General features: G+C 34.0%; 1 protein-coding gene across 1 annotated transcript; it reads right to left on the bottom strand.

The window, feature by feature from the left end:
* Positions 1–11,087: 11,087 nt before the first annotated feature.
* LOC130724261 (protein PLASTID TRANSCRIPTIONALLY ACTIVE 12, chloroplastic) lies at positions 11,088–17,024 on the bottom strand. Its single transcript, XM_057575456.1, has 9 exons — positions 16,721–17,024; positions 15,775–16,476; positions 15,140–15,252; positions 14,284–14,543; positions 13,962–14,083; positions 13,193–13,261; positions 11,914–11,967; positions 11,667–11,780; positions 11,088–11,561 (listed from the first exon to the last, which is right to left on the bottom strand). The coding sequence occupies exons 1-9, from the start codon at positions 16,772–16,774 to the stop codon at positions 11,463–11,465; spliced, it is 1,587 nt and encodes a 528-aa protein (XP_057431439.1). The 5' UTR covers positions 16,775–17,024; the 3' UTR covers positions 11,088–11,462.
* Between the last annotated feature and the right edge of the window lie 119 nt (positions 17,025–17,143).

Here is a 17,143-nt window from a genome sequence, read left to right as displayed (position 1 = left end):
AAGATGACCACAAATTACATTACATTATATGCATTTGAATGATTTTATGGATGAATGTGATGGAAAGAAGAGGAGTGAGGAGGAGAGGTTTGGCGGAGAGGGGGGGGGGATGTAGGGAAATGGGAGGCAGGGTCGTGACATTTTTGGGCTTAAGCGAAAAATGATAAATGGGGCTTTTTTTAAGTTGGCTAATATTTAGGAAATAAATAATTCTGATTTTTTATACTTTGGTTGTTTAAAATTTATTAATGGTTAATTAGTAACAAATTTTTTTGGGGGCTGAAGAAATTTATTTTTTAGGAGGTCTTAAGCAGTAGCTTTTTTTTCTTTACACTGTCCACGACCCTGATGGGAGGAGGAAGGTGGATGGAGAATGGAAATTAAGAAGCTGGTGGAGCCATCGCTATGTTCTCCATCACAACCATTGTCGCAAAAGGAGGGGTTAGGGGGTTTGGGGAAGCATAAACATATCTAAACCACAATGTAATTTCCCTTAAAACGTTAGTATTTGACATGAGTAATGATATATACACACCTCATCTTTTAAACACTTCATTTCCACCTATTTTTGTTTTTACCTCTCTCCTCTTATCATCTATCACATCTCATACTTTCTCTCTCATACTTTTTCTTTTCTTCCTATCTCTCTCCTCCTCCACCTCCTTCCACCTCAAAATGAGGTGTGAAGAAATCATAATTCATTTGACATAAGTCACTCATGGAGTAGGACAAAGTTCAGGGTCCATTAAAAAATCGCATGACTTGTTGAAGTGTGAAAGTTAAATTCAAACCCCGCCGTTAACGCACTAGTGTGTTCACTCACAAAATTAATGGAAGCCAAGGCTGTAATAATAAAATAAAATCGAATCTGTGTGATTGATCGTATGGACGAAAATGAATGTTGAGTGTGGAAGGAAGTGAATCAGAAAAGGTGGGTGGGACACAATATTTGGTGACGGGACTTGTTGACAGTGCACAGCACAGAACAGTACAGTACAGTTAGTGCTACATAAACATTGCTCGTACGTACGTGTGTGTAACACGGAATAGACTCGCTTCACTTTTTTATTTTTATTGCTCAACATTTCTTTCAACCCTCGTACTTCTCAAAGTCATAGTCAAGTACATACAAATTTGATGTCCCACTTTAGTTATCAGCTTAACTATGTTAAGTCCACAAATTAACAAAATGCTACCTCTAATCCTAATTATAAGAACTAATTGAGATGTTTATTTTGGTCATTTAATAAAGGAGGATATATAATATATGCCTTTTATGCTATTCTTCAATTTCAATTGAGTAAAGTAACCACGAATGCACCAACTAATTGTAAAAGCCATGCTTTTGTGTCTCGTACAATAATGTTACTTACACACCTCTCATTTGAGGTGGAAGAGGTGGAATAAAGAGAGAGATAGAAAAAAAAGAAAAAGTAAGAAAGAGAAAGTATGAGATGTGATAAATGATAAGATGAGAGAGATAGAAACAAAAAAATATGGAAATGAAGTGTTTAAAAAATAATGTGTGTATATATCATTACTCGTGTGTCGTATATTCTAGCTAAAAATTGCGTTTGTTTGGAATTTTGCAAAACACACATTGGACTGCAAAAACTTGCCCTTCATCATAATTCAGTATCTGCAACCAACATGGACTATTTTCATGGATGATATCACATGAGTACACGTAATTTGCTCAACAGTAGTGTCCAGTGTTAATAGATAATTTATGGTGATGAGAGCTGAAAAAGTGATGACTGCGAAGCGTGTGGCAGGGACAATATTGTCCATTGATTTGGTGTGTTTTCCTGAATTGTATATAGCGAGGACCATTGTTTGTTGATAGCAACTGCACTATAAGGAGAATTATCCGAATCCCAAGCTTAATGGTAGGTTGATGCCTGTAATATTACACCCTCAAGATATATAACTGAATCAACTTGCTATGGTCCTGTGTTCGGGTGGTGATGTTGAGAAAATAAATCATTAAAAAATGTTGAGAAAATAAAGTGTAAGTCATGAGTTACGTTTGAAGTCCCACAATAGATGTAAATAAAATTGTTGATCGAGGAATATATAAAAGACGAGAGAGACAGATATATATGTTCCTCTCCTACTTCTATGTTTGCTCAATATAGTGAATGGGGATAATTCCCTTCTCCTCATGAATCAAGTTTATTCTTATTAATAATTTTTGAAAAAATATTAGAATGAATTACTTTTTATTTTCAAAGTAAAATATAGTATTAATGAAAATAATATTGCCAAAGATATACAACCCTCTTCCAAGGGAATTGAGTTTGTCACCCTACCTATGAGGCTTGGCACCCCACATATTTAATATGTGATTTAAAGTTCCGTATTCAATACAAAACTTAAAAAACCGTACTGTTTTTTAGCATGACTGTCACTTTTTCATCCATTCATGCCTCTGCCTTTACATACTAAAATAAATACGGAATTTGAAATCTCGTATTGATACGGAACTTTAAATCCCGTATCGAATAAAGTGGGGTGTCAAACCCTATAGGTAAGGTGGCAAACCCAAATCCCCTCTTCCAAAGAGGATCAAAAAATCAGAAAAAAACCAAAACAACTCAACCGAGCAAATGAACCTCCAAGATAGACAAAAAGAAACAAAACCCCTAACTGCCCGCCACCACCCCAAAACAACCCCAAAGGCCAAGCAAACACCACAACACCCGGCACTTCTAACCTAACTCCTAACCTAAGAAAGACTCCTAGGATGAATTACTTATTTGTTTAAATTGAAAAAAGGGGAGGGGGAGAGAAGTCTACAGGGTGAATTAATGAGGTATGGGGACTTCATTTTGTGCATATAGTCACAAACTTAGTGGGATAGACATCATATAATCAAATTTTTTTTTAATAATGGTAGGTCACGTACATAATAAACTTTGAAATTGGTAGTACCCAGCTTCAGCTTTATAAATATGCATGCATAGTTCCATACCTTCAAATCGATATATCAATTTTTAATATAGCATAGCTTGTCCAGTTCTAGACAGACTATACCATATCATTAATTAACAAAATATTAAAAGGCATGATTGAAAAAAGCTTATAATTGACTAATGTTCAGGATCAGGTGAAATGTATCCAGCACTATGCTTCCAAGTTCCATCTTGATGGAGGTATGATTAACCTTAATATTCAATGAAACAACCACAAGTAGCCAGGAATATTTACCTTTTTCCCCTAACCAAAAAAAAGGTATCTCCTTTACGTTGAAAGATACGGCTAGTTTTAGTTAAATTAAAGCACCATTATTTTCTTTCTTATTTGATTCGAACATTCAAAAAGCCTCATATTCGATAAGGTGTACGTAGCCACCTATCTCAATAAGAAGAGACAAATTAATAAATGTATATCTTTATATGGAACCATACAGAATTTATGCATTAAATATGGGGAAGCCAAGGTTATTTTATAGCTTAATACTCCAACGGGTACAAAACATGCCTACGTTAATTTTTTTTTTTGCCTACGTTAAAATTAAACACTATGATTTGACTCTATTTAATTATATAAAATATTCTAGAAGCATGTTCAAGATGAGATATTAATTTTTTATCAGCCAAACAAATTAATTATTAGAGCCTTAGAGGAGTACATGCGGTACTTTTAGTGGCGGAGCATGAACAAAAAGTATTGTGGGAGCCAATTATTCCCCCCAATAATCTATTCCTAAAATATTGTTGTTATTTGTTTCAAATTTAATCTACTTAATAGAAAAATCATATGGTCAAATGAGAATTCTAATTGCAAATTCTTAAGCGTTATGTGTTCACTACTAAAAATACTTGTTGCAGCGGTTCTGTATTAGTAAATACAATAGTCAATATTTGACTAAACTGTTGCACAACATTGCGAAATGCTAACATAGAACTGATGTAACATGTGTCTTATGTGATTTGGGGATGAAGAAATTGTGAGAGTGACATAGATTATAAAAATGAACCGACATATAATTTATCAAAAATTAGTGTAGGTTGGACCAAAGCTAATACATAGGCCGATTAAATGGGTTAATTAAATCCATTTAATTTAAAATTAGTCGGCTGACATTAATTTGGTAGGGAGTTGACTTGATTGTCGTGCAAACCAACACTAATGGGTGATAAGTGAATGTTAATTAGCATCTGCCTGAACTACGCTATTAGTTATAAGTAAAACAAATTTGAATTTTGATGATTTACCTTGATTTGGCCGACATATATTACCGACAATCAATCTGATATGCTAAAACACAGACTCTCTTTTTTTGTAATGTCGGGTATGAATTTCTTACTGCATGAATTATATAGGGAAAAACTTATTTGATGGATGCAAGTGAAGGAAACCATTTACACGTGCAAACAAAAAATACAGATTCGTATATATATTGGGTTCTGATAGAGTAGAAGATTTTGATTTGTGTAAATTTAATATAAATGAAAGAATATATAGGATCAGTCAAGTTCAGGAGACAATCCAAATTCTTGTATGGGCCATTAATATTAATTGATTTAAGAAATGAAGCAAGAGTAGTAGATGGTAACTCAACAACTAGTGGGTCCTTAATAATTAGCATTCACCAAAGGCGACAACTAGCTAACCTATCATGCATCCATCGCATTCTTATTTTCCCCCATATATATCCTCTTATTTTATTTTATTTTTGTTAACCATCGTTTCTTTTTAATAATTCAGAATTAGTATACTATAAAAGAAATTTTAAAAATTCAATCAACACAAGTACACAACCGTGCAAGGCATGTATACGATAATTAAACAAACCTTATATGATAAATTAATTAGTAACTAAGATTTTCCTTAAATGACACAAAAAAAAGGTGAAATTGTGAGGGGGAAAGTAGTGAAAAGGGGCAGTGGGTGGCTGGGTGCAGGAGGAGGATAAGGTGACATACACTTTTAAATTAATGTTGCATGAATCATCAACAGCTAGCTATCTAACTTTTGAATATATACATATATTTTTCAAACATTTTATTAATTTCAAGTCATGTATGTATGTTGGTCACTTTCTGCTGGTGACTGGGTCATGGTTCTATTTAATTTTGGGTGATTGCAAAGAAAGAAAGAAAGAAAGAAAGAGAAAGGTGAAAAAAGCAACAGCTCATTGCTAATTAGATTTGAGGGTCCCTGGGAATTTTCCATCTCTTGATTTCGTAGTTTCCCTATATGATGCGACGCCTTGGCAATGGCTGGGTTGGAATATGAATGGAATGGGACTCTCCCTGTCACCCTCCACCCACTCTCACCGTCACATTCAACTTAGAATGTGGAAATTGGATCACTTTAATTTTCATGAGTTAACTTCTGTTAAGTCACGCTTAACATTGTGTAAACATGAATTTTCACAATCATTCAAATGGAATTTTGGCTTTAAATTAACCAAGTTAAGTGAAACCTAATTACAGGTGTCGATCAAGGTTTTCGGTTGATTGATATCAATGTTTAGTATTTACTCACATAAAAGTGCTATAATTATATGTTATTTAGTAATTACAAGGAGAAGATGATAAATGCCATCACACAATATGTTATTCACACAATTTCTGGAAGAAATTGATTGATTGTTGTACAGATGATAAAAAAGGACATGTTATAATTGAAGGGTCCTTTTCTACGTGCAATAATTTCGAGGATCTTGCGGAATTTGTGACTCTGATATGTCCACTAAGAATGAGATAGTAGTCATAGTAGTTTCTTTTCCACTCGTGAGTTCTTTGTCAGGTAGCAATGAACAAAATTAGGTATCAAAATCACAGTATGTATACTTTTCTTTTATTTTTTCAGGAGAATGTTTATTTTTTTAATAGATAAATGTTAGTTTTTTTTATAGACAAATGTTAGTTGGTAGGAAATTAATATTGTACAAATTATTTCTCATTATGATTCGAAGTTCGAACCCTAATCTCTCACTTATAATTACCCTTAGTTCAATCAAATGAGTTACTCATCCCCCAAGAGAATGATTTGTTGCTTTTGATATTGAAATTGATCCATACAAAATTCTTGGTATGGAATTAGCGACCAATTTTATTTTTTATTTATAGGCAAATGTGAGTAGTTATTAGTAATGTTAGTAAATTAGTCTCTTCTTAAGGTTCGAGCTCTGAACCCTTCACTTTTCATATGACTCAACTCTTATGTCCCTTAACTCTTACCACTTGAACTAACCCTTCCGAACAAAATCTTTTGTTCAAGGATCGTCGATTGACCTCAAGACAATATCAACCACAATTAAATTATACGTAGATTGTGCTGGTAAAAAAATCCTACAATCTAAAAAAAAAAATTGAAAATGAAAAAAAAAGATTTTTTACGGTTTCAAATCATTGACCTGACCGCCACAAAGTTGAAAAACATTCATTTTATGGATTTCAAAAACCTAATTCTTTTTATCCTTCATATTTAATGGCTATTGTGTATGTCGGCGATTCTCCCTAATATGCACCACTTTTACAGTGGTGCAATTTTACACCACTTGCTTTGATTAGTTGTAGCAGTTCAACACATTTTTTTTTAAAAATTCATTAAAAATTTATTGTATGTTAAATTTTTTTAAAAAATAAATGTTGACCTATTATAGCAGGTTAATGCAATTTGTGTAAAATTACACAACTTAAAAAATGGTGCACATTAGGGGTTACTGTCGTTGATATGTCAAAACTGCGGGGTCTAAATATCGTGAACGGTTGTAATACACTTCGGTCCGTCCCTTGTCATATCATGGAAAAATTGATGATATTCTGAAGGGGAGAACACAAATGATTAATCAAGCTCATTGGTACTTTAATTGCACTGAACATGAGATGGAGATAACAAGAGTTGAGGCAAATTTGCAAATTAGAAAACATATATGTTAAATTATTAAAATTAAACAACTTGTTAATTTGTACTATGAAAGGGGATGGTAGACAAAATTAAGAACAATCCAGCACCAGAAAGGGAGGCAAACCAAACGGAATAATAGTGTGGAACCCATCTCTTAATCATTTTGTTCTGTAGCATGAATACGACTAATTAAAGACAAAGCAAGGTTGAGAGTGTCACTAATCATGATTATTAGTAATCAAAAGGGTTTAGTTATAATTGTCCCTTTAAACCCCTAAAGAAAAACATAAACAATGTAAGAGAGAGACGAACAAGGAATGAAACATGTTGACCAAATGTTTCTGTTTTCACCCTCTTTGTTTGCCATTTTTCAAAGCCAGGGGGCAGAGCAAGAAAGCAACACAGCAGCCCTATGGATTTTTTCTTGGACATGTTTTGGGTGACATAAACAGAATAAACCCATTAACAGTTTTGTTTTAATCATAATACATGTTTGCTAATCATTTCAATATCATGTGTGTTAGTGAAAATGGACCTACAATAAACATTAATTAAGTATTTCAAGTCAAATCTCCAATTCTATGTCATTCAGATTGACATTACCATTCTCTAATATATTTTTCTACAATTTCTTTTGTCTCTCTTGCACACATGACACATCTACATGTGGCAAAATTACTTCGACTCAAGTGTTTATGTACACTAGCATGCAGCACAGGATTCTGCCATAGTGCAGGAGATGTCAATAATATGTCCCCTTCTACAGTGAAAGATGCAGCATGTACTCAAATGTCAGTCAGTTTAGTGCAATATGAATCAATTTTGGTACGTACTAATGATTATAAGAATTATATTCATTTTTTATTTCAAAATGAATAATATTATCAACCGATGCTGATATGAATCTAGATTTAGTCATAATGGGAAAGATTTCGAAGCACCTATAGGAATTGTGAACAAAATATCTGCTATCACTTGAAATGGGATATATGGTCAACATTTTTTCCCCTTTGAATATTGCTTCAAGATATTGGTATTCTACAAGGTGATGAATTTAAAATTATTGGAGTATCCCTTAAGAAAGATAAACATTTGAAAGTTTTAAATTGTGTCAAAGATAGTACATTTGAATATGAAGCCCAAGTAGGAATCAGTCCATTATTGATGGGACCACATTCCAAGCAGGGCAAGTGGGGTGGACACCTTTCTTGGTTTAGAAAACGTTGGACATTAATGATGCTATTAATTATGCAAAGAATTATGGCTATAAAAAAAAGTAAATCATTATAATAATATCAGTATCTAACATTTTTTAATGGAGTAACAATTGCTGGAATTTAATATTACTGCAAAGAATGATATTGTAATGTACTGAGCACTTTTAAGATCTAGTAGAAGAATCAGTTAGATAGGGTAGGCCAGGGATAGTAAATTAATTATTGAAATATACACCTGGGCTTTTAATAAGATTTGGTTCTAACTAGACATAGATTACATTCAAATATGACCTGAAAGTCACTAAGATCCAAACTGAACTCACTGTAGTCATGCTTGATGATGATAAATAGAGAGCTAATCTGACTCTATAAGAAAATGTTGAATTTAAGCTAGTTTTATAAAGTGAATTGTGTCAAAAGTGATTTTGCATGACGACAATTGCAGCACATGGTTCAGTCAAACATGAAATAATCACAAGAGAAGCCAAAACTGTTGGCTGGCTAGTGGCTATGTCAAAAGTGAAAAATAATTAAAAAGTATTCAAAGTTTGGTACACAGTTGGCGGTATATACTATAGTTTATGGCACAAGTTCTACTAAGCCCCGTTTGGAAAAACAACTTAATTAAGCACTTATGGTCATAAGCGCTTATGACATAAGCGCTTATTCATAAGCTATTTTTGAAAATTTATTGAAATAAATTAAAAATAAGCTGTATATAAGCATAAGCTGTTTTTCATAAGCTATCTTGAGTAGCTTATGAAAATAAGCTGAAAATAGCTTATGGTATGTCATAAGCTGTTTGCATAAGCTCTCCCAAACACTGGCATAAGAGCTTATGCTGTCAGATAAGCTCAAATAAGCTCTTCCAAACTGGGCCTAAGACCAGCATTTTCTATCCTTATATTTGTCCATCTTTGAAATGAAGCTATTAAGAAATAGTCACATATGCATTGTTTACAGATACCTGCCATTTTTTAAAATAACAATTGCTAAAAAATTTAAAAATTAGAAACTGTTTCTTTAATGAAATGGTCTATCTTTTGTTAAATCATTGAACAATAAAACAATTCACCGACAAACTAAACATGCAACAAAATAGTGAGCATGTATTTAGAAATTATTTAAATTTTAACATTTGAAGGAGAAATTATTTTAGAAAAAGTTACTTTATGAAGAAGTAATTATATTATGGAAGATTTAAATGTGAAGACAAACATGTTATAAAAGGAAAAAAAAAATGTTCCTTAGGGGAGTAGAAAAATTGAGAGATCTGTCTTCACTTGACTATAAAAAGGTTCAACTTGTGATTTCAAATTAGTAGATCTAACTTACTCTTTGGTTTCCAAAGGTATCATCAACTATGAACTATATACTTAAGGAACTCAGCTATCTACCAGTTGTGGTAAACCTTATTAGTAGGAGTGCACATGGGTTGGATTGGATGGATTTTGATCAAAATAAAATCCGAACCGATCAAAATTGTATGGGTTGGGTTGGGTTGGGTTGGATTTCACGAATTTCTTCTTCGGACCCGATCCGAACCAACCCGACGAAGTTTGGATTGGGTTGGATGGATTTATTGGGTCCATATATTAAAATAATAATATATCTGAAATATTAAAAAATCTTGCAAAAATTATTATAAATTCAGAAAAAGTTATAAAAAATACTAAATATGTTATTATACTAAATAGCATGAAAAAGACACAAAAAATTATAGAAATAATACCACATAAATGACATATAGTCAAATATCATGAAAACATAAAACTTAATTACTAAATGACATGAAACAATCTAATATAAATAGTATCTAAAAAGTCAAAAACAACACTAAATGTCATGTCATGACACTTAGAACTTAGAGGTCTCCAACATGCCAAATAACTATATATAAACATGTAACAAATAACTACGAACAAATACTCTAAGTTCAAATATGACAAATAACTACAAATACTTAAGTCTCAAAGTTTCAAAAAGTCATCACTCTGACACTAGCACTCCAAGTATGAGTAAAATTATAAAAATTATTATTATATGTATGGATTATGGGTTGGGTTGGGTTGGATGGATTTGAACTGAATCCGAAATCCGATCCGAACTTGGTTGGGTTGTAGTAAAATCCATCCGACTAACCCGATTGTCCGATCCAACCCGCATTTTTTTTCTATTGGATCAGATTGGGTTGGGCGGGTTCATTGGATTTACCCGGCCATGTTCACCCCTACTTATTGGTATATATCTAACTTACTCTGTGTTCTTAAACTCACTATTGCATTACCTGTCTTCATAAATATTCATAACCTTTAATAAGTCACAACTATTTAACATTTATTGATATAAGGATAAATATAAACTTCTCACTTAATGGAGTTACTATGAATTTTAATAAGAAAAAAATGTATTCCCTTCAATTAGGCTGCCCAAAAGAAATTGAAAATGCACAAATTAATTTTGTCAAAGAAAATGTACTACATAGTTGAGCCCAATACCTCATATATGGACCTCTGTGGCCCATGAGGCTGATTTTGTTTTCCACCCATTGAAAGTTTATCAAGAATAATCAAACATAAATATCTTTATTTTTTTGTTGAGACTCTTTGATGATTGAGGCAACCTTCTAAGGCCTGTTACTTGAAATGATAAATTCCAGGTAACAAACAAATATGAAACTGACCCAGAAAAAACATATATGCAGATTTTGACCAAAAAAATAATAATAGGAAGATTGTAATTTCTGTTTACGAATTTAGTTAGCAGGACAGTTGGAGTTGGTTATGACAACTGGAAAGTAAATAATCAAATGAAATAATTAAGCAAAAAACAACTTTCTCGCCAGTGTTTGTGAAAAAGAGGGAGACAAATCAAATAGAAATAAATATTTAAATGTTGCTGCTTGGATGGAAAAAATATAGAAATGCTAAGAAATTAAAATAGACTCAAAATAAATATAAGATTTGATGGCTTCAAACTTGTAGGAATTTGGGTGCAGCACTATAATAGCGAGAAAGAAGATGTGATTTAATATTTAATATATCATGTTTCAGTTTGCACCAAAATTACAATGAGCAGCAATATACTTAAATATCTGCTAAGTTCCGTGTGAAGAAGACTCAAGATATCAGAAATGTGTACCTAGGAAGGTTTTGGAAACAAACGGGAACTAAAGACTGGCTTAATGTTTCTATAACTTTTGAGCTACTAGAATTCGTAATCTCTTTCCAACATTTATTGCCTGAGCCACCCTAACCATTGTGGAATGCCTAGATGATGTTACTAATGGTTCAAAAATTTGATAAGCAATGCTTTACATGCAAACCTTTCATCCTGTCTACAACATAAGGTGCATGTCTACACTTCGCAAGGAGAGGCATTTCACTCTTCTTCTTCAAAGTCCAAGAGGAAATCAGTCAAGTTTTCAGAATCGTCTACAGCTTCCTCCAGGGACATAGGACCATCTTTCTTGGGTTTTGCCTGCATGTTCAAGGAGGGAGACGAAGGGATGGATTACTTATGAATTAAGAAAACAGATGACACTAGTAGGAATAAAACTAGAAGAAAATATCTGATTTACAATACCTTTGACTTGCGAGGCTGGGGAGTAGTTTTCAATACACTCCATTTACGATCAATCTTCTCTTCCTCTTCCTCTCCATCTCCCTCTTCCTCATCAAGCTCACTATCCTCTTCATCCTGGTTAATAAAGAGATAAAAAGGGGTAGAAATCTTACTACCAATCATTAAGGAATGAAGCTCCTTAGACAAGGTGGTATTGTTCAGTCACAAGAGTAAATGAAATCTTATAAAGACGTGAACTGAAACTCACATCATTTTCACCAATATCAACGGCTTTGGCCATAGCTTCATCCATGTCTGTCAACTGCCATATTGCAAATAAAGGTCATCAAACTATAACAGCATGACAGGTGATAGAAGATAGTATTTGAATGAAGAAGGAGGACGCAAACAGAAAGAAAGGGTTATAAAAGGTTCAATGAAGCTTCATAACATAACACTTGAGTGAAGTACAAAGTTCAGGCAAAAAAATCAACACAGGCAAGATATACTAAGTAATTCCGCCAAAATTCTGCTGTTAATGTATTATCAAAACATGCTACAATTTTTTATAAAGTAAAAAATGGTCATACATCTATCCTTAAACAAAATAATAAGGATCAAATGACCGGTCGGTATATTAAAGAGAAAAGTTACTCTTCTATACCTTTACCTTAAAATGGCTCTTTACCGTTATTAGTCAACCAGATTGAAGAGACCAGGCCAGAAAACCAAATGAAAGTCAAACTATTTTCATGAATTTTTGTTTTACACTTTATGCTTCAACTGTGTCAACAAAGATGGTGAACTATTCAGGATTCCTAATAGAGTGATAATTTCCAGCCTATTAAGCAAAATTAGTACTTTGTATTGAGAAAAAGAAAAGTGAATGATACTCCTTGGTGTTTCCAAGTTCCAACCACATCATTATTGATAGACATTGAATTTATGAAGCGTTGCTTATTTGGCCACTCACTGTGAGAACTGAGAACTAAACTCAGTTAAAAATAGTCAATTCTATTTCCAATGCTTTGGGTCTAAAGGAACTTCTAAGGTCTAACCTCTTCTCCCTCAACAGCATTATTTGGTGGTAAAGCTTCAGGTTTCAGCTTTCACTTTTATTGTATTTTAACTTTTTATGTTTGTAAAGTACATCATACTTTGATTTATTCACCAAGGCTTTTTGGATAACAGGGACCTAGAAAATTGCAAAATTTACTAGAACAAATGACACTTATCTATAAAACCTTTCAGCCATGCAACTGACACGTTCACATCTTAATAACAGTAGACCACATCCAAAAGGGTTAGCACCTGGAAAACTACCACAGTAAATCCTGAAAATCCAATGTGTATTTCACTTTCCAGTTTCCAAAACCCATTTTAAGGCAAACCATATAAAGAAATAAACCTATTCAAGAAAACAATTTATATGCACGTCATTTGTTCAAGAAAACAATTTATATGCACGTCATTTGTTTGCAAAATAATTCATTCGATCTGTATCATCACTATTAGTATTATGAAGTTCATATTTATTGATTTCTTACCTCAACTTGTTCATTCTTTTCCTTTGCCAGAATCTTGTCAAGTTCCTCCCTTGAAATGATTTTTCCATGCTGAACACATAATGGAAAAAGTTCAGTAATTTTCTCATAAATAAATTATCGTTAAAAATTGGTCTTTGCATGATACATCTGAAAATCGAAAAATTTCAACAATCAATAGAAAAGGAAATGGGAAAAAACTCACTTGAGGAAAAAAAAAATTGGCTACCGTAACTACATCACTACGCTAAAGATAAAAATGTAAAACAACAAAATTATGAAAGCAGGTCATGTGTTCTTGGCATTTATCCTTATACAAGCAAAGCAACAAGCAGCATATAATTTTAAAGGACTAGAATGTAAATGAATTTAAGAGCTATTGTTCCACCTTTACATCTTATAAACCAGCAAGGGGAGTTGCCTTTCACTTTTTTTTATTTAGAGAGTAAAGGTGAGCTGAGATACCTAAGATGTTAGAACCATGATCGTATGATATGATATCATAGTAAAGTTAGGAGGTGGACAAAAATAATAGTCAATGATCAACCAAGCTTATATTTTGGAAACAGGATAGCACATAGATATAAAGCCGGATTTAAGAACATTATTAGTAGGGTGACAAAATTTATCCCAAAAATCTCCAGAGCACTCCATCCTGGAGAATCTAAAGAGGTTAATTATAGCAATTTACTCCCTTTAGCAATCAAAATTTGCAGCGAAGAGCGAAAAAAAATGATAGAAAACAAAGAAGATGAGGGTCAGAGCAAACAACCTCCTTCAGATAAGCTAACATATCTGGTGTCGGTTCATGAAAATCTGGCCCCCTAAAGTCAATCACTACATCTGGATCTTGAATATAGTTCACAGTTGGGTAAACCGGATCTCCACCCCATACTGCAAGAAAGAACAGAATTTTTTTCAATTACTCATTATCCTGCCCTCATCTAATAGCTTAAACTTTTAGGTCAAATGGTTCTTTGACAAACAATTCTATATGAAGTTGACTAATACTAGAATCCTAAAAAGCAAGATAAATGGCCAAAAGACATAAGATGACTCAAAATGACACAAATATTAATTTTTAAAGTCAATACTTTGCTTTATCTGATCCTCCCTCATTCGCATTGCTAAAGGATCCCTAGGAATACGAAGATCAGTTCCCATCATAATGCGATACTCCTCGGCAGTTTGGTGGGAAAACATTTCAATTAGTTGAGTATTTTCATCTTCACCGGTGTCTTCAAAGTGCTTCTGAATAGCTTCGCGAGATGTGTCTCCCTTCCATACTTTTACCCATTCTGAATAGTATGCCATTGGACCAATCCTTTCCAGTCTCTCTTGCTCAGCCTGAAGCCTGCAAAAATCAGAAAATATGGTTTTTAATGTTTGTAAAAAATACAACTAACTATCTTTTTATATTTTTAAAAAATACCCCTGAAAGAGGCTTGCATCCACATGCTTGAAGAATCGTTCCTATCCCTAACTTCTGAGCAGCCTGGAAACTATAACTTGCTAAAAAGTTGGGTCTTCCCTTTGGCGACTACATTTTCTTTGACAACACTCACACCCAACAAATACACTTTGACAAAGACGCAAAACTCAACTTTCCACTCGTTAAATAAAAGGAGTAAATTGATTATTGACTGCCAGAGATTTTTTAAAGTACTCCCTCTAGTCCTTATTATATAATAACCAAATGGGAGGTATAACTTGTCTTTTTAATAAAAACCAACTTAAAGTTTGTGGTGCATTGATTATTTTTTTACCAGAATACCCTGATATAATTGGACTTTCTTCCAATCTCAAATGCATTAATGATGGACATAAATTAAGAAAAGTGGGTTATGAGTAATTTTGGAAAGTTGATAAAAATTGAGAACAACTTTGATGTTAACAACTACATTAACGACATTGGGAAAGATGTCGCATGAGCATAATAATCCGCAATACCTTTCTTCCTTATAAAGATGGCGCCTTGCTCGGTAAAGAGCACATTCAGTTAATGTTGGCTCTTCACCATAAAGCTTTACTTGCCCAGTTTCTGCCATGGCTTTCAGGAAAACCTGAAATTATTAAGAAGTTCAGGCACAAGACGTAAGACTTCACTATCAATAATAGGATTTGTGACTCATATTTGATTGGCTTTACTTGCCCAGTTTCTGTTGTAAATGATCTAACAAATCATAGTATCTAACATCAGGGCTGGAAGCATCTGAGTATCTTGCTACAAATGATTTCATGGAAAAGTTCTATAACAAGAAAGTATGCTCCATGTTGTAGGGATGAGTGGACACATACGGCACGATAGCAGAGAAAGCATTAAAGTGAAATTCGGGGTAGCACCTATTGCAAAAAGGATGGTGAGTCTCGTCTTAGGTGGTTTAGGCATATGTGCAGAAGATCTATCTCTAAGGAGGGGTGGACCAAATAGAGAGCAATCTAAAGGAATACTTTTGATCAAACCATTAAGGACAGTTTGGATTTAAATCGTCTTTCATCAGAAAAAACCAATGAATGCACACGCACAAACACATCTTAATTGCAAAGTCAAAACACAATCCACAACTATTTTCATGCACACTAACCGTTTCAACATCAGGTCTCCTCCTTTGCCATCTGGACCATTGCTCTTTCTCTGGCTTCCTCCAATTCCACCACAGTTCTTCACTTGTAAGTGTTCCCTCTATCGGCTTTTTGATTTTCGGATCAACAAATGGATGAGGAACTCCAAGCCTCTTATCAAGGTCGAACTCAGACGCCTCTTCTTCCACGGGTTCAGACTGATAAACAACATAGTCAGATGACGAGGAATCCGGAGAGTCATCCTCGAAGGGTTCTTCAACCGAAACCTCAAGCAGCGCAGTGTCAGTTGATTCAGCAACAGCCTCAGAGGAAGAACCATCATCAGAAGAAGCAGAAATAGAAGTTCTGCCCTTCTTCCTCCTACTCCCAGGCTTGCTTCCATAAGACGGCGTTCCTGACGATTCACCAGTCGGAGGAGGTGCTCTACCAGCCCTGACTTGATTAACAGTTCCTTCAGGCCATAAGTCTTCTTCAGGAAGACTGGACCGAGCACCGGAAGCCGGCTCAAGCTGACCGGAGGTGGAGTCCATGTAACTGTAATAGGGTGGACGTTCAACTGATACATGCTCAAGCTCAGTATATTCATCTTTCTTTTTTTCACAACACTTTATACAAATATGAGAAGGAAGCCTCCTCCTTGACTTGCTGAAACCAACTCTACATTGCAAATTACCAACACCTACCAGGTATGATGATGATGGTGTCTACGGGGTTTCAATCATTGTATACTATAAATTAGCAACAAATTACATAATATAAAAACATAATAAATTACTTCAAAATGTGAAAATAAGAGGAAAAGTGTAAATTTTTTCAGTTCAGCCACTTCAAAATTGGATTTTTTTAGCTTTTGAGTGAGTTCATGTGAATGCAAAATGCAGATAAGGAAGAAAAGGGTAGCAACCCAGATGGTAAAAAATTGAACTTTGAACACCCTTTTATGCTAACCTGGAAATGGTTGAAGGACAAGTTGGGAACAAGATTGGCTTGAATGGAAGCCATAGTTGTCGCCTCAGAGAAAACCAAAGCGGATTAGAAAGTAGAAACCTGAGTTTTGCAGTAGTGGTGTGGTGTGGTGTGGTGGGAGGGTGGGGATGAGAAATCGAAACGTCGTCGTAGATGGTGGTGCAGAGTGAAGTTGGAGAAGCAGAGAGGGAGGGAGAGAATTTGCAGTGCCGGAGAGTGAGACAGTCAGCTGTGTCTCTTATCAAGCTACTGCTACACTGACATTTCCCTTATCATTTTGAAGAGGTTTCAAATACTGTCTCATTTTTTTTCTTTTTTCTCTATTTATCATTTTTCTTTTAAAATTGGTCAAATTCTGTTTAATGGATATGCACTGACAGTGTAAAATAGTTTTACACAATCATC

Source organism: Lotus japonicus, chromosome 6 (genome assembly GCF_012489685.1).
Source record: "Lotus japonicus ecotype B-129 chromosome 6, LjGifu_v1.2".
Classification (NCBI taxonomy): Eukaryota; Viridiplantae; Streptophyta; class Magnoliopsida; order Fabales; family Fabaceae; genus Lotus; species Lotus japonicus.
Note: the sequence above shows the minus strand (reverse complement) of the source record. Positions and strands in the feature narration are given on the sequence as shown.

Bases quoted from the DNA above. Each gene is read 5' to 3' on its own strand.
- LOC130724261 (XM_057575456.1), bottom strand. From the start codon at position 16,774: ATGGCTTCCATTCAAGCCAATCTTGTTCCCAACTTGTCCTTCAACCAT. The intron at 15,253-15,774 runs GTTAGTGTGCAT...TAATAATTTCAG, and splicing joins GGAGACCTGATGTTGAAACG to GTTTTCCTGAAAGCCATGGC. The intron at 11,781-11,913 runs GTGAGTTTCAGT...TTTATTAACCAG, and splicing joins TTGATATTGGTGAAAATGAT to GATGAAGAGGATAGTGAGCT.